This window comes from Rattus rattus, chromosome 7 (genome assembly GCF_011064425.1).
Source record: "Rattus rattus isolate New Zealand chromosome 7, Rrattus_CSIRO_v1, whole genome shotgun sequence".
In the NCBI taxonomy this organism is placed as follows: domain Eukaryota; kingdom Metazoa; phylum Chordata; class Mammalia; order Rodentia; family Muridae; genus Rattus; species Rattus rattus.
This window is the reverse complement of record NC_046160.1, coordinates 93,278,612-93,297,398: the sequence shown is the minus strand read 5'-3', so window position 1 is coordinate 93,297,398 and position 18,787 is coordinate 93,278,612. Positions and strand designations below refer to the sequence as shown.

The window sequence follows — 18,787 nt, the reverse complement described above, 5'->3', positions numbered from 1 at the left end:
TACATTTCCCAGAGGGCTTTGCTCCCTGGCAGTTGCAGTTGAACCGGGGTGTGTCTAGGAATTAAAAGCCATAGTCCGGCTGTCCTCTTTGGAGCATCAACTTTCACTGCGCTTCGGTGGTGCTGAGATGTTTTGGTTTCCGCTCCTGCTCTCTCTTCCCGTCATCCTGTTCTTGGTCGCGCCGAAAATCAGGTCTGTGCGAATGTTGCCTTTTCTTGCCAGGTCTTTTAGAGAAGCTCTCCCCACCCCACAACCCCCGTAAAGAAAGACTAAGAAATGACTGAAGAGTCCATTAAGATAGCTAAGATCTGGAGTTTACTGAACTGCAGGCAAGACCCTGGTGCCCTGGACGTGGGCACAGCCAGACGCCAGACCCCAGGTGGTCGTAAAAAGCGGTCTGGGCCGCCATCATTCTGTTTGCTCTTTCTGGCCTACCCTATTTCCTCCAGCACCGTCTACTTTCTGACTCCTGGAAGCCGGTGAGCATTGCGGGCTTCAGATTCTAACAGTGTTTTCTCCACTCCCACGCTTTGAACCAGCCTTTGTCTAGCTACTTGCCTCCAGCCCTTGAGGTACTACAGGGGGGTTTGCACTTTTTGCTCTATGAACCCGAAGCCAGTGTTATCTGGGGCATTGCTCTCTTGTGTTCACTCCACCGTGCAGGTGTTAGAGACAGTTGAAGGGGAAGATTCTTTTTCCTTCTGAATAGGGTGTGTGCTTGTTTGGCTGAATTAGACTTCTAGGGACCAGGAGAGGAAGCAAGTGGTCAAAGAAGGCGGAATGGTCTCTTGATTAGGTGTCAGGTCAGCCCAAACGTGGCGGTTTAATCATCTGAGAATCAGCTGCAGGCTACAACAAGGAGCAGTCTACTGATTGGTTCTGAGTAAATCACCAGGAGTGACGGTGGACCAGTAATAAACGCCCCCTTCTTTCTGGGCGCTTGGCCATAGTTCTTATTGGACCTGAGGCTGTGCCATCCTTCTGTCATTTCTTACCATGACCAACTTTCCCCCCCAAGACCGGCTATTTGTCTTTCCCTCTCTTTCTAGTGGCCTACTTCCATTTGTATTTTTCCTCCTCTCTGAACACTTACTGCTCCCACATGTAGGCACACATGGGCCTTGTACTCAGGTGAAAACATGGGTTTCTTTCTACCACAAGATCTTCATATCCATATAGAATCTGAGCAAAACCTTGAGCCGGAGCTACAGCCAGTGAAATGTGTCTTAGAAGAGAGCACTGGAAGGACTCTACATCCCCGTTGGGGCTAGTTGTGAGAGTGGGGCCAGAGTTGCGCTTTCAAAGTGGATTGCCTTGTTTCTGCTGGTTGCAGAGGAAGGGGCAATTACTGGTCCCAGGATTTGTCAGTGTTGAAGCTCAGTCTGAAGGGCTGTGAGAGACAGGGCCAGGGGGCCTTGATCCCTAAGGAGAGAGGTTCCTTTGGGCACCACAAATTAGTTTGCCTTAAGTGGTGGCTGCTTGCAGTTACCAAGTTGAGTAAAGTAGGTTGAAATGCTCCTTAAAAACACACCTCTTAGTCAACATGTCTTTTAGTCCTAAAACTGAGGGGACAAGAAGAGGGAAATCTGAGGGTTGTGTTTGTGCCTTATCCTTTTGGGAAGGCTCACAGAGCATGCAGAACAGGAGCAAGGACTCCAGTTAGACAAACAAGATGCAGATCCTCACTCTTTCTGCTGGAGCTCTGCTCTGTTGATATTCTGTCAGACTCAGGGCTTGGCACTGGGGTAAACTATATATGTTTACCCCGTTACATTCCTAACCCTTGCCTCATTCTTAAATGAATTTTTTAAAAAATGTGCTAATGTGTTATCTTTTTCTTATTTTTGACCTAGATTCATAAGCTTATGATTTCTATCCTTTGAATTGGATTAGCCATTCTTAAGATTATAAAATGCTGCTTGCCACAGATTGGCATATAAAGACCACTTTTCTTCTATTTGGTTGAGTCTTATGATTTCCTAAGCCAAAATTGCCTGATTGGAAATTCTAAACTGAAGTGAGGTGCCTGACCAATCAAACACTCCTCTAGATTTTGTGCTTTGGGGAACAGACATAACTTTGTTTCAGTTTTTTTGAGAAAGCATCTCTCTATATCACCCTGGCTGTCCTGAAATTCACTGTGTAGACCAGGCTGGCCTTGAACTTGGAAATCTGCCTACCACTGCTTCCTGTGTGCTAGGATTAAAGGCATGGGTCATCAATACCCAGCCAGATCTCACTTTTGTCTTTAAAAATGCTATCACTTTTTGTCCTTAAACAAGAACATAAAGTTTTTGTTTTCCTTTTTGAGATGGTTGATTTGTAACCCGGGCTGACCTTGAACTCACGTATACCCTGAGTGGTATATACCTGTCCTAAGAGCAGAAAGCTGTCTTTTTTCTTCATTTCTTACTTTTAACATCTGTTTACTGTGTACATGTTACTATATGTTGGAGTGGGGGTGCATGTGTGTACTATGGTGTACAGTGGAGGTCAGAGGCTAACTTTGAGGCGTCAATTCTCATTTTCCATCATGTAGGTCTTGATGTCACCAGGTGTATAGAGGCAAGTGCCTGACTGCTAAGGCATCCTGCTAGCCTTGACATTTTGTTACTTAAGCTTATAAAAGAATAACATTGGAAGAAATACAAGCAAACCCAGCCCTGGAATCGGAAGATGCATGGAGTTTCAGGAGTTCTCAGCAGGAACATATGATGAAGGACTGATATGTTTTCCTGTGTCCCTAGGAAAATGCTGTCCTGTGGGATGTGCACATCTAACGTCCAGCTTTCCGGGAAGGTAGCCATAGTCACCGGTGCTAACACAGGCATTGGGAAGGAGACAGCCAAAGACCTGGCCCGAAGAGGCAAGTGCACATGTTCCCAACTCACCTATGCTGACATTTTACCCCTCACAGTGATAGTCATGTTTCTTCCCAGACTTGGAATGTAAGAATACTCCAAGTACCTTCTTTCCTGTGACAGTCTGAATTCTAGTATGTTGCTCTACATATAATAGGCACTTAACAAAAAAAACTTTTAAAAATAGCAAATATCAGTTTTGTTTTTTTCTTTGCTAATTTGCTTCAGATATGATGGTTGTGAAGGGATAAAAAAAATCCTGTTTTGTAAAATGTCAGGAACACTCATCATCTGCATTCAGTCTTTCAAACCACATGAAACCAGAGCTGACTGGTTTTCCTTCCGTTGGTTTACAGGAGCCCGTGTGTATTTAGCTTGCCGGGATATTCAGAAGGGGGAACTGGTGGCTAGTGAGATCCAAGCCATCACAGGGAATAGCCAGGTCCTAGTACGGAAACTGGACCTAGCTGACACCAAGTCTATTCGAGCCTTTGCCGAAGGCTTCTTAGCTGGTAAGTGGTGGCCGATATTATGATCACTGGGACATGATTTAGGTCAAAGGGACATCTTCAGGGTACAGAAATGAAAAGAGAGCCTGTGTTAGTTCCTTTACTATTGCCATGGTGAGACACCGTGTCCAAGTTAACTTACAAAAGAAAGTGTTTAATTTGGGGTTCCTAGTTCCAAAAGACTAGAGTCCATGGCTGTCATGGAGTAAGGAGCATGGCAGCAGGTAGGCAGGCTTGACTATGGAGAAGTACCTGAGACAGCCTGTCTGGATCTGCAACCACAAGGCAGAAATAGCTAATTGGGAAGCCCACCCCAAGTAACATACCTTCTCCAACGAGGCCACACTTCCGAGTCCTTCCCAAAGAGTTCCTCCAGCCCCAAAATTGCAGCAGTGAGCAAGAGCTAAAGTCAAAACTGTAGCAGGGGGGTTGGGGATTTGGCTCAGTGGTAGAGAGCTTGCCTAGCAAGCGCAAGGCCCTGGGTTCGGTCCCCAGCTCCGAAAAAAAAAGAAAAAAAGAAAAGAAAAAAAAAAACTGTAGCAGGAGCATCAGAACTCAAGAGGGGCTTAGCAGGGTATATCACAATCATCCATGCTGGGATAGGAAGATGATGAGGCCCTAGGCTCTTGAATGCTGGAGCTATGTAGAAGGTTGAGATTTAGTCCATGGTTTACGAGCTAAGAAGAACAAAGCCCTGACCACCTTGGACATAGTACAGCAGCTTACCAGCTCTGGGTCTATTACTTACTTGTCCTTTTCTGTGATAATACAGTTCTGGAAAGGTAGGGTCCATGATGGTAGGCTAAGGGATGGCGGCAGGAGCAGCTGGGAGCTCACATCTACAACAGCAAGCAAGATGCAGAGAGCATACTGGGAATGGCACGAGTCCTTTGAAACCTCAAAACCTGATCCCAGAGACACGCTTCCACCAGCAGGGTAGCAAACAGCCACCAACTGGGAACCAAGTATTCAAATGTCTGAGATCCATGGGTGACATCTCATTCAAACCATACACTTGCGATCTGGATAGAGAAAGAAAGGGTGGTGATGTGCAAGAATTATACCCAGGCTGGTATCATGAAATCATTCTACTAAGTGATGTAGGATCTTAATATAAGAATCTTGTGGGGGCTTGGGGATTTAGCTCAGTGGTAGAGCGCTTGCTAGGGCAAGTGCAAGGCCCTGGGTTGGTCCTAGCTCCGGAAAAAAAAAAAAAAAAAAAAAAAAAAAGAATCTTGTGGGGCTGGCACAATGGCTCAGCAGGTGCTGCCAAGCACCCAGAGTTCCATCTTTAGGACCCTCATGGCGGAAGGAGAGAGCTAACTCACACAAGTTGTCCTGCACATACTCCGCGTCATGCATTTTCTCTGTCTCTCTCAAGTAAACAGATGCAATAACAGCTTTTAGAAACCTGCGTGGTATCTCACCAAAAGTAGGTATGCCTCGCCCCATCACCTAAGCATCTAGACCTCTTGAGGAAAACAACTTCCCCCTAAGAGTTTACAGTGATAAATTACAAATCACATAAGGAAATGAACCATGGGAGAGAGGTGGTAGATTTCTTTGAGGGCCTGAGTCTCACAAGCATGGGTGCTCACGGAGCACCCCAGCCCCACCCCCTTCACCCCTGCTAGCTTCTGGGTCTTTCCATTCAGCTTGGAAAGTCTTTCTGTGTGGAGAGGTAGATGGAACACTTCCCCAAAGCAATGAGTGGAGCTTTTGGAAAACCTGCACATGATAGCCTGTGATGGAAAATGGAATGTTGCCCTATAAAATTGTGTGGATTAGCCCCAGTCTTACAGCAGAAAACCAGTACAAGGTCACTGGAGGGAAAAGGGCAAAGAGTGAAGTCTTGCACTCCTGCTTTCACCCCCCACCTGGAGGCCTAGGCCTAGGTTGTGAGGAGGATGTCTGAGATGTGGATGCCCATGGCTGTTTTCTCTTCCTACAGAGGAAAAGTACCTGCACATTCTAATCAACAATGCAGGGGTGATGATGTGCCCCTACTCTAAGACTGCAGACGGCTTTGAGATGCACATTGGAGTCAACCACCTGGGTGAGAAGTCTTGTCTCCAGTCCAAAGCCAGGGGGAACTGAAACCTCAGAAAATTCAGGAGTCAGGTTGAGCCTTCTTTGGGCATCATGGGGCTCAGGATATAATCAACCATGCAGGCATGATAAATAGTTGAGAACTTCCTGAAAGATGAGAGCTAATCCTGAGGCTTGCTTCAGGTTCTGCACACACACACACACACACACACACACACACACACACACACACGTACACTTATATCTGTATGCATGTATAAAGATTTATTTTTATTTGCATGTATGTATGTCTGTATGCTACATGCATGTATGTATCTACAGAAGCTGAAAGAAAGCATCAGCTCTTTTGGAGCTGGAGTTATGGGCAGTTGTGTGCTTCCACATTGGTTACTAGAAAACAAACTTGGGTCCTCTGGAAGAATAACAAGCACTCGTAACTTCTGAGCTATCTCTCCAACTTTTCTCCCTCCTTTTTAAACCTGTAATTCAGGTTTGGCTTATGTTGGGATATATTTGAACAGCTTGGTTAGCTGGTTAGAGGATTATGTTGCTATTCTTAACAAGCAATCTTTATAGCTAGCAACAGGTAGAAGCCACACGCTCTCCATGTTCCTTAGTGGGTCAAGGTCTTTCTTAGACTACCTCCAACTCGTGATCTTCTTGTCTCAGCCTCCTGAGTGCTAAGATTCCACATGTGTGCCACTGTTTGCTCTCAAACAGTGATGGTAACCTCTGTTGAATTAAAACAGGATCCATACATATCCTTAGCACGAACATGCCTGTATAAGGGCGTTTCATATCTTTGGCTGCTTCTACTTCCTAAAATCCCCTCTGAACCTGTTCTCTAATTCATGAAGAGAAGTTGCAGTGGTGGGCCTCATTCTGAAGTTCCACCTCACCTATACCAGCTGCTGTGGCGGTTCCCTCCCTCCTTCCCTTCCTCCCAGAGCTGATCTCTGCTTATCACAATGCTTCTTATCCCCACATGGGTGCTGAACAGCTCTGATAATCCTACTTTCTCTCAACAGGTCACTTCCTCTTGACCCATTTGCTGCTAGAAAAGCTAAAGGAGTCAGGCCCATCAAGGGTAGTCAATGTGTCTTCTCTGGCACACCATCTGGGAAGGATCCATTTCCATAACCTGCATGGCGAGAAGTTCTACAGTGCAGGCCTGGCTTACTGCCACAGCAAACTAGCCAACATTCTCTTCACTAAGGAACTGGCCAGGAGGCTGAAAGGTGAGTGTGGGAGTGAGCAGTGTGAGAGACAGGAGGCAGTGGGAATGGCGAAAAGCCACCGGGTGGGAAGTGTTTTCCTGAGCCCGTTACCTGGACAGGATCTGCTTCCATGAGTATAACTGGGTATGCTATTAGTAAGTAGCCCTCTCTGAATATTGGAGGTGGCTGGCTAAGAACAGGGGAATTCTGACTTTGAATCTGTAGACTTGGCCTCACTGCTTACTGTAGCAAGTGACTGAGATTTCCAAGATTTAGTCCCTCCTAGGTAAGGTGAGAACTGCTTCACAGCTTGTTATCAACCCACTGAGTCCTCACAAGCAAGTCAGGGTTTTTCACTCTTTGTGACCAGTGAAGTGGTCACAATAGCAGACAGTAGTATCAAACATGCACTGGCACTGGTGGACAGGGGGAGGGGCATCTCTCTAGTAGCAAAAGGTCAAACCAGGGGCTGGCGAGTGGCTTGGCAGGTGAGAGCACTTGTTGCTTTTACTCAGGTTCAGTTCTCAGCTTCCACATGGTGGGCTCATCCTTCCACAATTCTAGTTCCAGGAGATCCTGTACCTTCTTCTGGCCTCCTTGGTATCAGACACACACATAGTATACATGCAGACCTGCAGGCAACATAGTCATAACTATAAAACAAATATTTTTTAAAAGAAAAGGTCAAATTCATGGGAAAAATATGCTTGAGAAAGGGAATCTCTAGTCATGGGTAAACAGAGTTGTTAGCATTTTCTGCTGTGGATTTCAAATAAAGAGAAAGGGAATCTAGGACGGGCAGTGCTTAGGAGCCGAGCCAGACAGAATTGAAGATCAAGGAGTCAGGAGCTTGAGCCCCCACTGTTGAAACAGGGTGATCAAATCACATGGACGGGTGCAAAGTTGCGAGATGAGAAGAAGGAAGCCAGTAGTCAGCTCAGACCCAGTGTTCAGTCTACGCTAAGGCAAGGTATCCCTCATCAGTTCAGGACAGTTAAGGAGAACTACCAGAGGGCTGATGAGCAAGCTAAGAGGATGCAGAGGAAAAGAGATGCGACCATTGTGAGAGTTAGGAAGGAGCAGTGGGGAACGCTGGCAGTTAGGTTCATTAAGTGGAAAATAGTGGAATATATAATACAGGAGCCCTGATGTTCAGGAAGATCGAGCATGCATCCCACAGACATGCATCCATGTCTTTCTTAGGGTCTGGGGATGAAGTACAGGACAGGGCAGGTTCTGGCGCTTCCTTGATTTGCTTTCAGCTCTGAAGGAGAGAGAGGTTAACAAGTGTTTGTACAACCGGCACATGAAGTCACTCTAGGTGTATGTAAGTCTCATTCACTTTTTGACATTCACATAGTTTAGAAGTGCACAGAACTTGAGACAGAAAGCCTCTACTAATCCCCATCCTTCAGATTACTTCTGTCAGCAGCTGCCAGTCACTTTCCTAGCATTTGCTTCTGTGTATTCATCCTAGACGGATCTACCATTCTAGTAAGATCTCTGTGGTCTTTCCATGTAATGTGTACAAATTTACTGCTCTTCAAAGGAACAGTTGCCTGTAACTCCAGCTCCAGGGGATCTTCTGGCCTCTGCATGCACCCCATGCACCCCACACATGGCAACAGACACAGAGACCCACATATACACATAGATAAACTAGAAATAAATCTTTTTAGAAAGTATCAGCCAGGTAGTGGTAATACACACATTAATCCCAGCACTTGGGAAGCAGAGGCAATCAGATCTGTATGAGTTCTAGGCCAGCCTGTTCCAGTCAACCAAGGCTACACAGAGAAACCCTATCTCAAACAAACAAACCAACCAACAAATAAAATTGTATGGTGGGAGTTTAATGAGCCATGAGAATTCTGAGGCTTGGTATTTGGGTAAAGTGATGACTGGGAACATTGGGAACCGAGTCCCAGCACCTAGAGATGTAAGAACATGGAGGAAGCCAGGGGAAAGAAGCCTAAGAGGGAGGGATGAGGGTGGCCAGCAATGGAAAGGACGGCCAAGAGGCTGGGACCTGGCTCTCCTGCCCTAGTGCAGTGACAAGCCCGCCTCTTAGGAGCCTAGTTCCGGAATCTGTGCAGCGTGTATAAATCACAGTGATGTACCAGGAGTGCAGAGATCGTCTGTGGGGGTCATAAGTGTCCTCACATGCTATGCTCTCTGTCTAGTTGATAAAATCAGATCTTGCCTTCCTTCTTGACCTATCCCCTCTCTGCCCCAGGCTCTAGAGTGACAACATATTCTGTCCATCCTGGCACAGTCCACTCTGAACTGATTCGGCACTCGACTGCTTTGAAATGGCTTTGGCAGCTCTTCTTCTTTTTCATCAAGACCCCTCAGCAGGGAGCCCAGACAAGCCTGTACTGTGCCGTGACGGAAGGCATCGAGGGCCTAAGCGGAAGTCATTTCAGGTATGAATGTGTCTGTCTTTGAAATGAGTTGTTATTGCGTAAGGGGAATAACTTGGGGTCTGTCTGGTGTAGTATATGCTTTTTATAAAATGTGTATTTCCCAGAGTTGGAGAGACGGCTGGGTTACCACAGGCTGCTCTTCCAGAGGACCTGGGTTCTGTTCTCAGCACTTAGTTACAATTGTCTGTAAGTCCAGTTCCAGGGAACCTGACCTTCCCTCCTGACCACCATGAGTACCAGGGGTGTACATGGTTCATAGACATACATAAATACTCATACATATAAAGTAGTAACAATAAATTAAAGTTTTAAGGTATATTTCCTAAAATAGCTTTTGTCTTTTTTTTTTTTTTTGGTTCTTTTTTCGGAGCTGGGGACCGAACCCAGGGCCTTGCGCTTCCTAGGTAAGCGCTCTACCACTGAGCTAAATCCCCAGCCCCAGCTTTTGTCTTTTAATGAAAGAATTTTGCCTGTTCACACTTTTTTTTAGTACCTGCTAGCTTTGATTTTATTTTTATACCATCTTTTATATTAATAATTATGTTTTTTCTGCTTTTGTTCTCTCTCTCATGTCAATCCTGTTTTCTTCCCTTTTTGTACCCCAACTCCTTTCTTTTTTTTAAGAATTATTAATTTATTTTATGTATGAAAGTACACTGTTGGTCTCTTTAGACACACCAGAAGAGGGCATCAGATCCCATTACAGATGGTTGTGAGCCACCATGTGGTTGCTGGGAAGTGAACTCAGGTCCTCTGGAAGAGCAGTCAATGAGCCATCTCTCCAGGCCCTCTATTTTGTTTTAAATCTGTATTTCTCTATTATCTTCATAATTGAAATAGAACCAATAGAGTCCCTTGTATTTTATTTTATTATTTTCTCAGTGCTGGGATGGACCTGGGGCCTCTTGCAATGCTCAGGCAAGAGTTCTATCACTTCCCTGCTTGAAACCTGCCTAAGTTTTGTGGGGTTTTTTGGGTGTATTGTATGCATTTTTGTATATGCGAAGGCTTGCATGTGTGTCTGTACATGGGGAAGCCAGAGGATAACTTCAGGCACCTTCCACCTTTTGAAAGGGGTAGGACACAGAGAATGACAAGGTTTCTTCTTGGCTTGAGCTGTCCCAAGAAAGCTAGAGTAACTGGCCAGTGAGCCCCAGGAGCCCACCTTTTCAGTCTCTCTCCTGGGATTGCAAGCTTGTGCCACCATAGCTGCATTCCTTTCTAGCATGGGTCCTCATACTTGCGAAGCTAAGCTTCACTAAGCTAACTAAGCTAACGCCCAGTCCTGCTACTATCTATTGACATATTTATTTTTGAAACATGGTGTCACTGCATAGCCCAAACTGATCCCAAACTTACCATCTGCCTGCCTCTGCCTCGATTTTTATTGTAGAATAAACAGCATATTAACCCCACATTCACCTACTTTTTAGCTAAGCTGCCAGTGACCCATGGCCAAACCTGTCCCATCCCTATCCCCAAGCCTGTCCGTATTTTATAAAGGAAATCATGTGTCACATAAATTCAAACTTACAGCGTTTTACCTCCACCTTCAGGATATTTCAGAGAAGAAACTGTGGGTAGCATTAGATTGGAAAGATGGATAAGCAGATGAATAACGCCAGACTGGTGGGGGAGCAGCAGAAAGATAGACTCTGATCTCTGCTTCGGGAGAAAAAAGAAAGAAGCTTTTTTATTTTATTTAAATGATTGAATAAGTAACCCGGTAAGATACAGAGTTCCTGGTTCAAGCAATGGCAGCTGGAATGAAAAGGCAGCTTCTCGAGAGAGGCCGGCCTGACTTTTTAGCTGATGCCTAGTTGAGTGTGGGGCTGAAAGAGGATCTGGTAACCCAGTTTCACGTCTGAGGACCAGGAGGTTGACGAGAACGTGAAAGGAGATGCAGAATGGGGAAAGAATACATGCAACTTACGGACCTGAATTCCAAAGCAGTGAACATGGAGTCTGGCTAACAAGGAAGTGTAGTGTACTCCAAGATTAACACAGGCTGGGCATGTCAGTGGCCAATCAGAGGGCTGGCCTACCGCAATGGGAACTGTTTTGAGAGTGTGGGACACCAACTGTCTTGAATCTTAGTTCCATTGTTTCCCATCCACTCTTCAAAGGGTTGATTGGGAGAGTAAGTTTGCTGTCCCCACCCCCAATTAAAGTTAAATGGATATTCAGTTGAAGTGACAGCTGTCTCCCTGAGACTATATGTGTCTAGTATGTGATGTCTGCATGCATACAAGTAGCATTGTATAGCAGATAGATGGAAATAAAGATCTGGCCCTCAAGAACTATGTAAAGTATAAAAGCAGTGTGCACTAGATACATAACTGTGTTGGAATGGTTGTATTTTATTTATTTACTTATTTTTATTTTTTATTTTTTGAGTCAAAATATTTATTTTACTAGGCCTTTGCTGTCCTAGAACTTACTCTGTATAGCAAGTTGACCTCAAACAGAGATCCACCTGCTTCTGCCTCCCGGGGTGCTAGGATTAAAGGTGTGCACCACCACATTGGCCTCATCTTTTCTTTTCTTTTCTTTTTTTTGAGACAGGGTCTCATGCTGGTTTCAAGCTCAGTCTCTAGCTGAGGCTTGCCTTGAACTTCTAATCCTCTTGCTTCTAATTCCCATATGCTCAGATGTGTGACTCTGAAGGAACCTTTCTCATGCTGTGAATATTAATTTTCACTTCATTTTGAAGGTCTAGTGGCAGTCATGTAGCTCGGTATCTGGAGATGAGTGTCGAAGCCTGTCCTGAGAGAGGCCTTTCCTATTTTAGTGGCTGATCCCTCTGCCTGTTCCTACTAATCTACTTTCTGTCTCTAAGGATTTGCCTCGTCTTGACATTCATATAAGTGGAATCATAGCTAGAACCTCTTGTGGTTTCTTTCACTTACCTTAATATTTTCAAGTTTCATCCATGTGAAAGCATATTTCACTATTTAATTACAAACAATATTTCATTGTATGTTCATATCATTATATACCATGCATAAATGAACATGATATTCTACTTTCTGGCTACTTAAATTATAAACATTATATACATTATAAACATTCATATAATTTTTACTTTATTATTGTTTTGCTTTCATTTTGGTGTTTCAAACAAGGCTGGCCTGGCATCTGGGGCAGGTATCCTGTCTCAGCCTCCCAAGTGCTGGGATGATAGGTGTGAGCTCTAATGTCTAGCTGTGGTGTTTTTGTTTTTTCATGTGTGTTTGTTTTTGAGATAAGTTTTCACGCTGTATCTCAGCTGGCCTTGAATTTACAAAGTAACCCAGGCAGGCCTTGAAGTTATGATCTTCCTGCCTTTGCCTCTTGACTACTTGGATTAGAGACATACACTGACACACTTGACTTGCATAGGGATTCTTGTATGGGCATCCCTTAATGATCCATAGAGGGGTTTCGGAGCCATGGGGCAGCTTTGTGTTTAACTGGAGAGGAACTACCAGGCTTTTCCAAATGGCTGTATGAACCATTTTCATTCCCATTAGCAGTGTATGAAGGAAGGCATTGGTTTCTCCACAGTCACAGACAACACCTTTCGCTCCTTCTAGTTTTAGCCATCCTGGTATATATGAAGTAGCAGCTTGTCCTTTTCATTTTCCTGCTAATGTTGTTGAGCGTTTTGTGTGCTTTTTTTCATTTGTGCATCTTTATTGGAGAATTGTCTTTTCAACTCTTCTGCCAATTTTAAAATTAGGTTTTGTCTTTTTTATTGTTCAGTGTTCTTTATAGTCTAGATATCAGTCCAGATATATGATTTTCAAATAAATTTTCATATTCTGTGAATTATCATTTCACCTTTTATTAATGGTTTCCTTTAAAGCTCAAATATGTTTATGGAGTGCATGCATGTGCATGAGTGCATGTGCGTTCGTGTGCTGCTGGGACTGAACCCAGAGCTTCCACCACTGAGCTCCATCCCTAACTCAAGGATCCAATTTTAATGTTGATGAAGTCCAGTTTATCATTTTTGTTGGTGTCGTATCCAGGGATCCATTGCCTGACGAGGCCACAAGGACGTACTACCGTGCTTTCCTTTCTTCTCACCATTTTATTACACTGAGGGCTAAGGTCCATTGACGTTAGTTTTTTAATGTAGTTCAGAGAGGAGTGGCTAGGTCCTGCAGAGCAACCCAAATGCCTCCCTCACCTGTGGCCGGCCATGAGCGCTGAGAGGATTTCTGATTATATTTATGCAGGGCAGGAAGTCTCACTTGCTAAAGCTTTTGAGCCTCCTGTGACTATAGGAATGAAGGCAAAGTTGGTATTGTTGGGAGGTCAACAGTCCTCGGAGGAGACCTTTCTTGTGGGAGGCTGCCGTGTGCACAGGAAGATCTTTGGCAGTCCTACCTTCTCCCTACTAGATACTGGTATACCTCCGTCCACTTTGACAGCCACAACTGTAGTGAGACGTCGCCACGTCTCCTGGGGAGGGACACCACTGTGTGAGAGCCACTGCCCCAGAGCACAGGGACACAGGATAAGGACAATCCCAGATGAGTATGTACTCGAGGTGGCGAGCGCTCTGGGTTTGTCCAGAGTTACTTTGCTCACGTTCCCACCAGCATTTCTTGCAAGATCATGGGATGAAATGATTCTCACATAGTTATCACATCTGATATTTGGACCGCAGTTCACTCTCTAGCATCCACAGAAAAGTGTAGTGGTACACACTTGTAATCCCAGTACTGGGGAGGCAGAGACAGGAAGATCTTTGAGGCTTGCTGGTCAGCCAGTCTAGCTGAATTGGTGACCTCTGGTTCAGTGAGAGACCCTGTCCTAAAAATAAAGTAGAAAGTAATTGAGGAAGACACATGACGTCAACCTCTGCCTTCCTTATACATGAATGCACATATGCACATGTACACACGTGAACAAGAATGTATACATGACTGATGTATACACACACATGCATACACAAAATGTTACTAGATGCAGAGAATATAAAATGAATAAAAGAACTGTCCTTGAAAGAATTTTCTAGGTGGCACAGAGTTTGGATGCCTGTCCTGCAGAGTTATGGCAATGTAGAGAAGGCATAGAAGAATACCTTTCTGTGGCTTGAATGTGTCCCCAACACAACGGTGTTGAGAATGGAAAGCCCATGGAACATTATTGCCGTTATTACGAGTGGGTTTGGGATTATAAAAGTGGTTTCCCCTCATTCTCACTTTTAAGCTTTTTGCTCTTCCTTGCCTTCTCTCTCAGTGTCCCCATGTGCCAGGGCTTCATGTGAGCCAGGAAGTCAGTATTCAACCACTGGCTATCTCCCCAAGCTTCTTCACTCATGTAACAGTGTGTAGTGTGAAATATATTTTAAAAAAATCCCATGCTATCGCTGGCTAGGCACCAGCAGACAGGCTGGCCTGTTCTCAGCCTGGCAGACTCTGACTCAGAGCTCCGAAATCGCTCTCTCCTCCCAGCTGACTTGAGTTCCCATGGCTGGCTGTTGCCACACATGCCCCATGCTTCCAAATTCTCATGACTGGCTGGGGTGCACTTTTGCACATCAATGCCATACTTTTCTCCGGAACCCAGCTGAGTCACCACATGAAGGAGAACACCACACAATCTTAGTTTAGAATCAACAGCTAATAGAATGGCTGGGCACCGAACCTAGCATCCTAATCTTGTAAACTAATCTATGTTATAAATCCTTAAGTGGTGGATCCTGGTGGTCAAGTAGCCACTCAGACCAACAGCCTCCAGCTTCCTATATTCTGTCTGCCTCCCTTGTTCCCACCATCCTAAAGGGCCATTCCTTTTCCTGCTTTTCCTCTCTGGAAGTCCTGCCTACTCTCACAGTGATTGGTCCCTTGTCATCTTCATTCATTATGAAAAAGTTCCACCACAGCAATATCCTCTGCAGCCAATGTGAACAGCAGGACCTTAGCCTGAGGACACTGTCCAAGGTCTTAAAGGGTAGACCGTTGATCTTATTTGACGAAAATGGATCTGGCCAGGTGTCTGGGAGGCACTGATATAGTTAAGCATATACATAGACCACATTATATAACGGCAGAGCATTCTGATCAGAGATAGTAGAGTGAGAAGATAGAAGTATTTTCTTGAGGAAAAGACTGGAGAATAGTCTGGCTGTGGTGCCTATAACCCCAGCATTTGAGGGGAGGGAGTTGAAGAAAAGGATCATGAGGTTGAAGCCAGGCTGGGCCAACAGAGCAAGTGTTCCAAGCCAGCCTTGGCTACATAGAGAGATACAAACAAAGAAAAGGATCAATGAGTGAAGAAATAGGATAGCGTTGACCCTGTAAAGTACCTGGGGGACTTATGAGCTCTAGACTGCTTTTCTAGCTTCTTTATATTAGGCAAAGAGAAAATTCCATTCTTGACCCTGTGTTTCAAGTTTCTCTGCTTTCCTTCCAGTGACTGCCAGTTAGCATGGGTCTCTAGCCAAGCTGGCAATGAGACAATAGCCAGGCGGCTATGGGATGTCAGCTGTGACCTGCTGGGCCTCCCTGTGGATTGGTAAGTAGTAGCGGTTTGGCTCAAAAGAAGATTGGAAGAGCTGATGATTGTCCTTCACAGTGGCCAAGACCTTGAACATGAAGAACGCAGAACTTCAAGCCTCGCCTGCTTGGCATCCAGTTAAATCCCAGTATACTGCCAGGTTCCTCTAAACCCCTTGAGTTTGTCCTGACTTATTCTGTTCCTGCTCCTGCCAGCGTTTCTAGTAGTATCATGGACTGAGACAGAGGACCTTCCTATGACCCACACAGATCCCATTTTCCTTTGGAAGCTACTCCTAACCAGGAGCAGGAAGCGATATAAAGGCTGGTGCGTGGCAACGTGGATTAGATGGAGCTCTTCCCAGCCAACCATCCTTTCCTTGTGCTCCATTGGAACCTCAGGTGAACCTCAGGAGTCCAGTGACCTGGCCCAAGAGCAGGTCTTTGTGGTCCCAACGTCTGGATACTTAACAAAAGTTTTCACTAAATCTGGCAGTTTGAAGCTTTTGATACCAAAACACTTTTCTATACCCAGACCACAGAAGAGCTTCCTTCTCTAAGAAGTTTGTGAAATTTGAAGAACAGAAATAAAAATAAAGCCAAACTGTCATCTTCCTACTGTTTCTCAGCCTAGTAAGGAGGTAATGAAAGGAACAATGAGAGTTACTGGCGCCAGACCCATGGAGGTCTCCTTTTTGTGCCTTAGTTTCTCTTAGGAAACTAGAAAAAGAAAGGCCTTCTCATGTCATTGTGTTGATTTTGTGTATCTTGTGTATTCATGCAGTTCGGTTTCCAGAAAATTCACAGTGGCCCCAAAAGGAAAGTCCTTAATCAGACTGTAGTGTAGACAAATGATCAGAGAGGAGGACCATGGTGGAGCCTTTGAGTAAGGTTGCAAAGTGAAGGAGACACTGTCTGTGTGGTAATCCATCACTGGAGCACAGATGCAGAGGGGAGGAAGTATAAAAGAAGAAAAACCCTGGGAGGGGACACATGGCAATGAAGGGGTCAGCTAAGGATCTAAAACCATAACTGAAAGGCAGTGATAGACAGCTTCACAAAGCCACACCATCTTAATCACCAGTCGGTGGCAAGAAAACGTCCAAAGCACTCAAGGGAAACCAAGTCTCTATTGAGAAATGTTATCCTAAGGATTGGTAATTATAGTCAGTTCAGTATCTTTCAGAGCATTTTCTTACATTAGCGTAACAAGATGTCCTTGTCAGGAGTGTGTGTGGAGCCATGGGATGGCTTACTGTTGGCTGCTGTTCCAGAGGACCCTATTCCATTACTAGGACCCACATGGTAACTCACAAGCATCTGTAACCTCAGCTATACATGCTCTAAAGGATGTGACAGCCTCAGTTACCTCCACAGGCACTGCAGGAATGCGGGACAGATACATTATATAAATAATTTTGTAAAAAAAAAAAAATCAATTTTGAGATTTGGGTACATGCTCTCCTGGAATGTGTGAGGCCCTGGGTTTGATCCCAGCACTGCCAAAGAGAGTGGAGATAGCGTCAATTCACTAAAACGCTGCTTTATTTGGAGAGCTTTTGTCAAAAGCAGTACAGGCAAAGGTATCGGGAAGCCCTCGTGTTCCAGGCACTCGTTTGGAGGATGCTCTTCTGTGGGAGTTTGCCATTGCCTTGGGCTGACAACTACATTTTAAGCTTGAATATATAGGACTGACAGGACCATATCTTTAATTTCTAATATTTGTAATTAATCATTTATAGGGGGTTGTTCTGACCAATAAACTGTATCTTAAAATTAGTTTATGGGGATATTGGAAAACTTGACAATTGCAGTGATTAATTGAATTAATATTTTTAGCTTAATTTTTTATTCACTTGTTAATGAAAATAAAGGTTCTTTTCAATTACCATGTTTTTAGTTCCAGATTATAACTGTAAGAAAGGAAAGTCCGATTGTAGTTTTAAAAAAAACAAAAACCACTTCTAGTTCTGCAGCTGTTTCCCATTCTATTGGGGGCACGTGTCCCAGAATCATTACAGTGCACCTACAACACGCACACATGCCATTAAGTTGGGTTGTGACCATCAGACCAACCATCAAAGCATTTCCTACTTATATGCCTCCACCAAGTTTACAGAGAAATATAAGACTTGGAGGCTGAAGAGATTCACAGTTCTTAGGGATCACATACAACTTTTACAGAGCACGCCAGGCAGCTCTTCTTCAACTCCAGCTCCAGAAGATCCAACGCCCTCTTCTGGGCTCCACAGGCAGGGCACTTGGCCCTGTTAATTTTATATTTTGCTTTTGAGGTAGGGTTTCTCTGTGTGGCCCTGGCTGTCCTGAAAGTGCTTTGTAGACCAGGCTGGCCTTGAACTCAGTGATCCATCTGCCTCTGCCAAGTGCTGGGATTAAAATCAAGCAACACCACTCTTGGCCTATCTTTTAATTTTATGAGAAAAATATAAGAGTTTGCACCACTGCTAACAACATCAGACTTTATCTTTGCACAATGCATTTTACAATTTTTTTCATTGAATTTAATGGTCAATGGATTCAAGCTTGTAAACCTAGGGCCTCAAAGACAAAAATCACCAGTAACCCACTTTACCATATACCTTGGAAGATGGATTACAGGATTTGCTTATGTTAGATAAGTGTACCCTCAGCTACATCCTCAGCCATATGTGTGTGTGTGTGTGTGTGTGTGTGTGTGTGTATTCCCATGTATAAATACTGAGCTCCCACGCAAACTTTTGAGAGTAGGCTCTTTGTGTAAACCCTGCCAACAGTATACATAGGAATTTATACCTATGAAAGAACAGAGAAGACTTCATAACTGTTAATATGTTTTATGTAAGGGCAGATAAGACATGATAAGACGGGTCTGTTTTCCACACCAAATCATACATTACTCAAGGGCAAAGGCAAAGTTATTTTGATCAATATTTAACTTAACTTATCAAAATGGCTATTCTTAACCTGTTGTGAATGAGAACTCGGCGCAGCCTAATGGACTGGACTGGCTCAGCCCCTAAAAGCTTTGTGTATTCTGGGAGCACAGTGCTCATTTTCCTGTTCTGAAAGCATGTGACCCTGGCCACTTAATCTCCCCAGTTATAGAGCTTTACCATCCGAGAAGAGCAGGGCAAGCCTCTGCTCTTCTATCTATCTAGGGCTGAGACTGAACTGAAGTCAGGTGGCAGAATGAAGTGCAATGACAGCTAGGCACTTGTGCTATCCAGTCGCTGC

General features: G+C 44.5%; 1 protein-coding gene across 1 annotated transcript; it reads left to right on the top strand.

Moving 5' to 3' along the window:
• Positions 1-27: 27 nt before the first annotated feature.
• On the top strand, positions 28-9,306 carry Rdh11 (retinol dehydrogenase 11). Its single transcript, XM_032908019.1, has 6 exons — positions 28-192; positions 2,748-2,866; positions 3,218-3,373; positions 5,322-5,426; positions 6,448-6,657; positions 8,873-9,306. Exons 1-6 carry the CDS (start codon positions 128-130, stop codon positions 9,082-9,084), a joined length of 867 nt encoding a protein of 288 aa, XP_032763910.1. The 5' UTR covers positions 28-127; the 3' UTR covers positions 9,085-9,306.
• The last annotated feature ends 9,481 nt before the right edge of the window (positions 9,307-18,787 follow it).

Bases quoted from the DNA above. Each gene is read 5' to 3' on its own strand.
- Rdh11 (XM_032908019.1), top strand. From the start codon at position 128: ATGTTTTGGTTTCCGCTCCTGCTCTCTCTTCCCGTCATCCTGTTCTTG. The intron at 193-2,747 runs GTCTGTGCGAAT...CTGTGTCCCTAG, and splicing joins TTGGTCGCGCCGAAAATCAG to GAAAATGCTGTCCTGTGGGA. The intron at 5,427-6,447 runs GTGAGAAGTCTT...TTCTCTCAACAG, and splicing joins CATTGGAGTCAACCACCTGG to GTCACTTCCTCTTGACCCAT.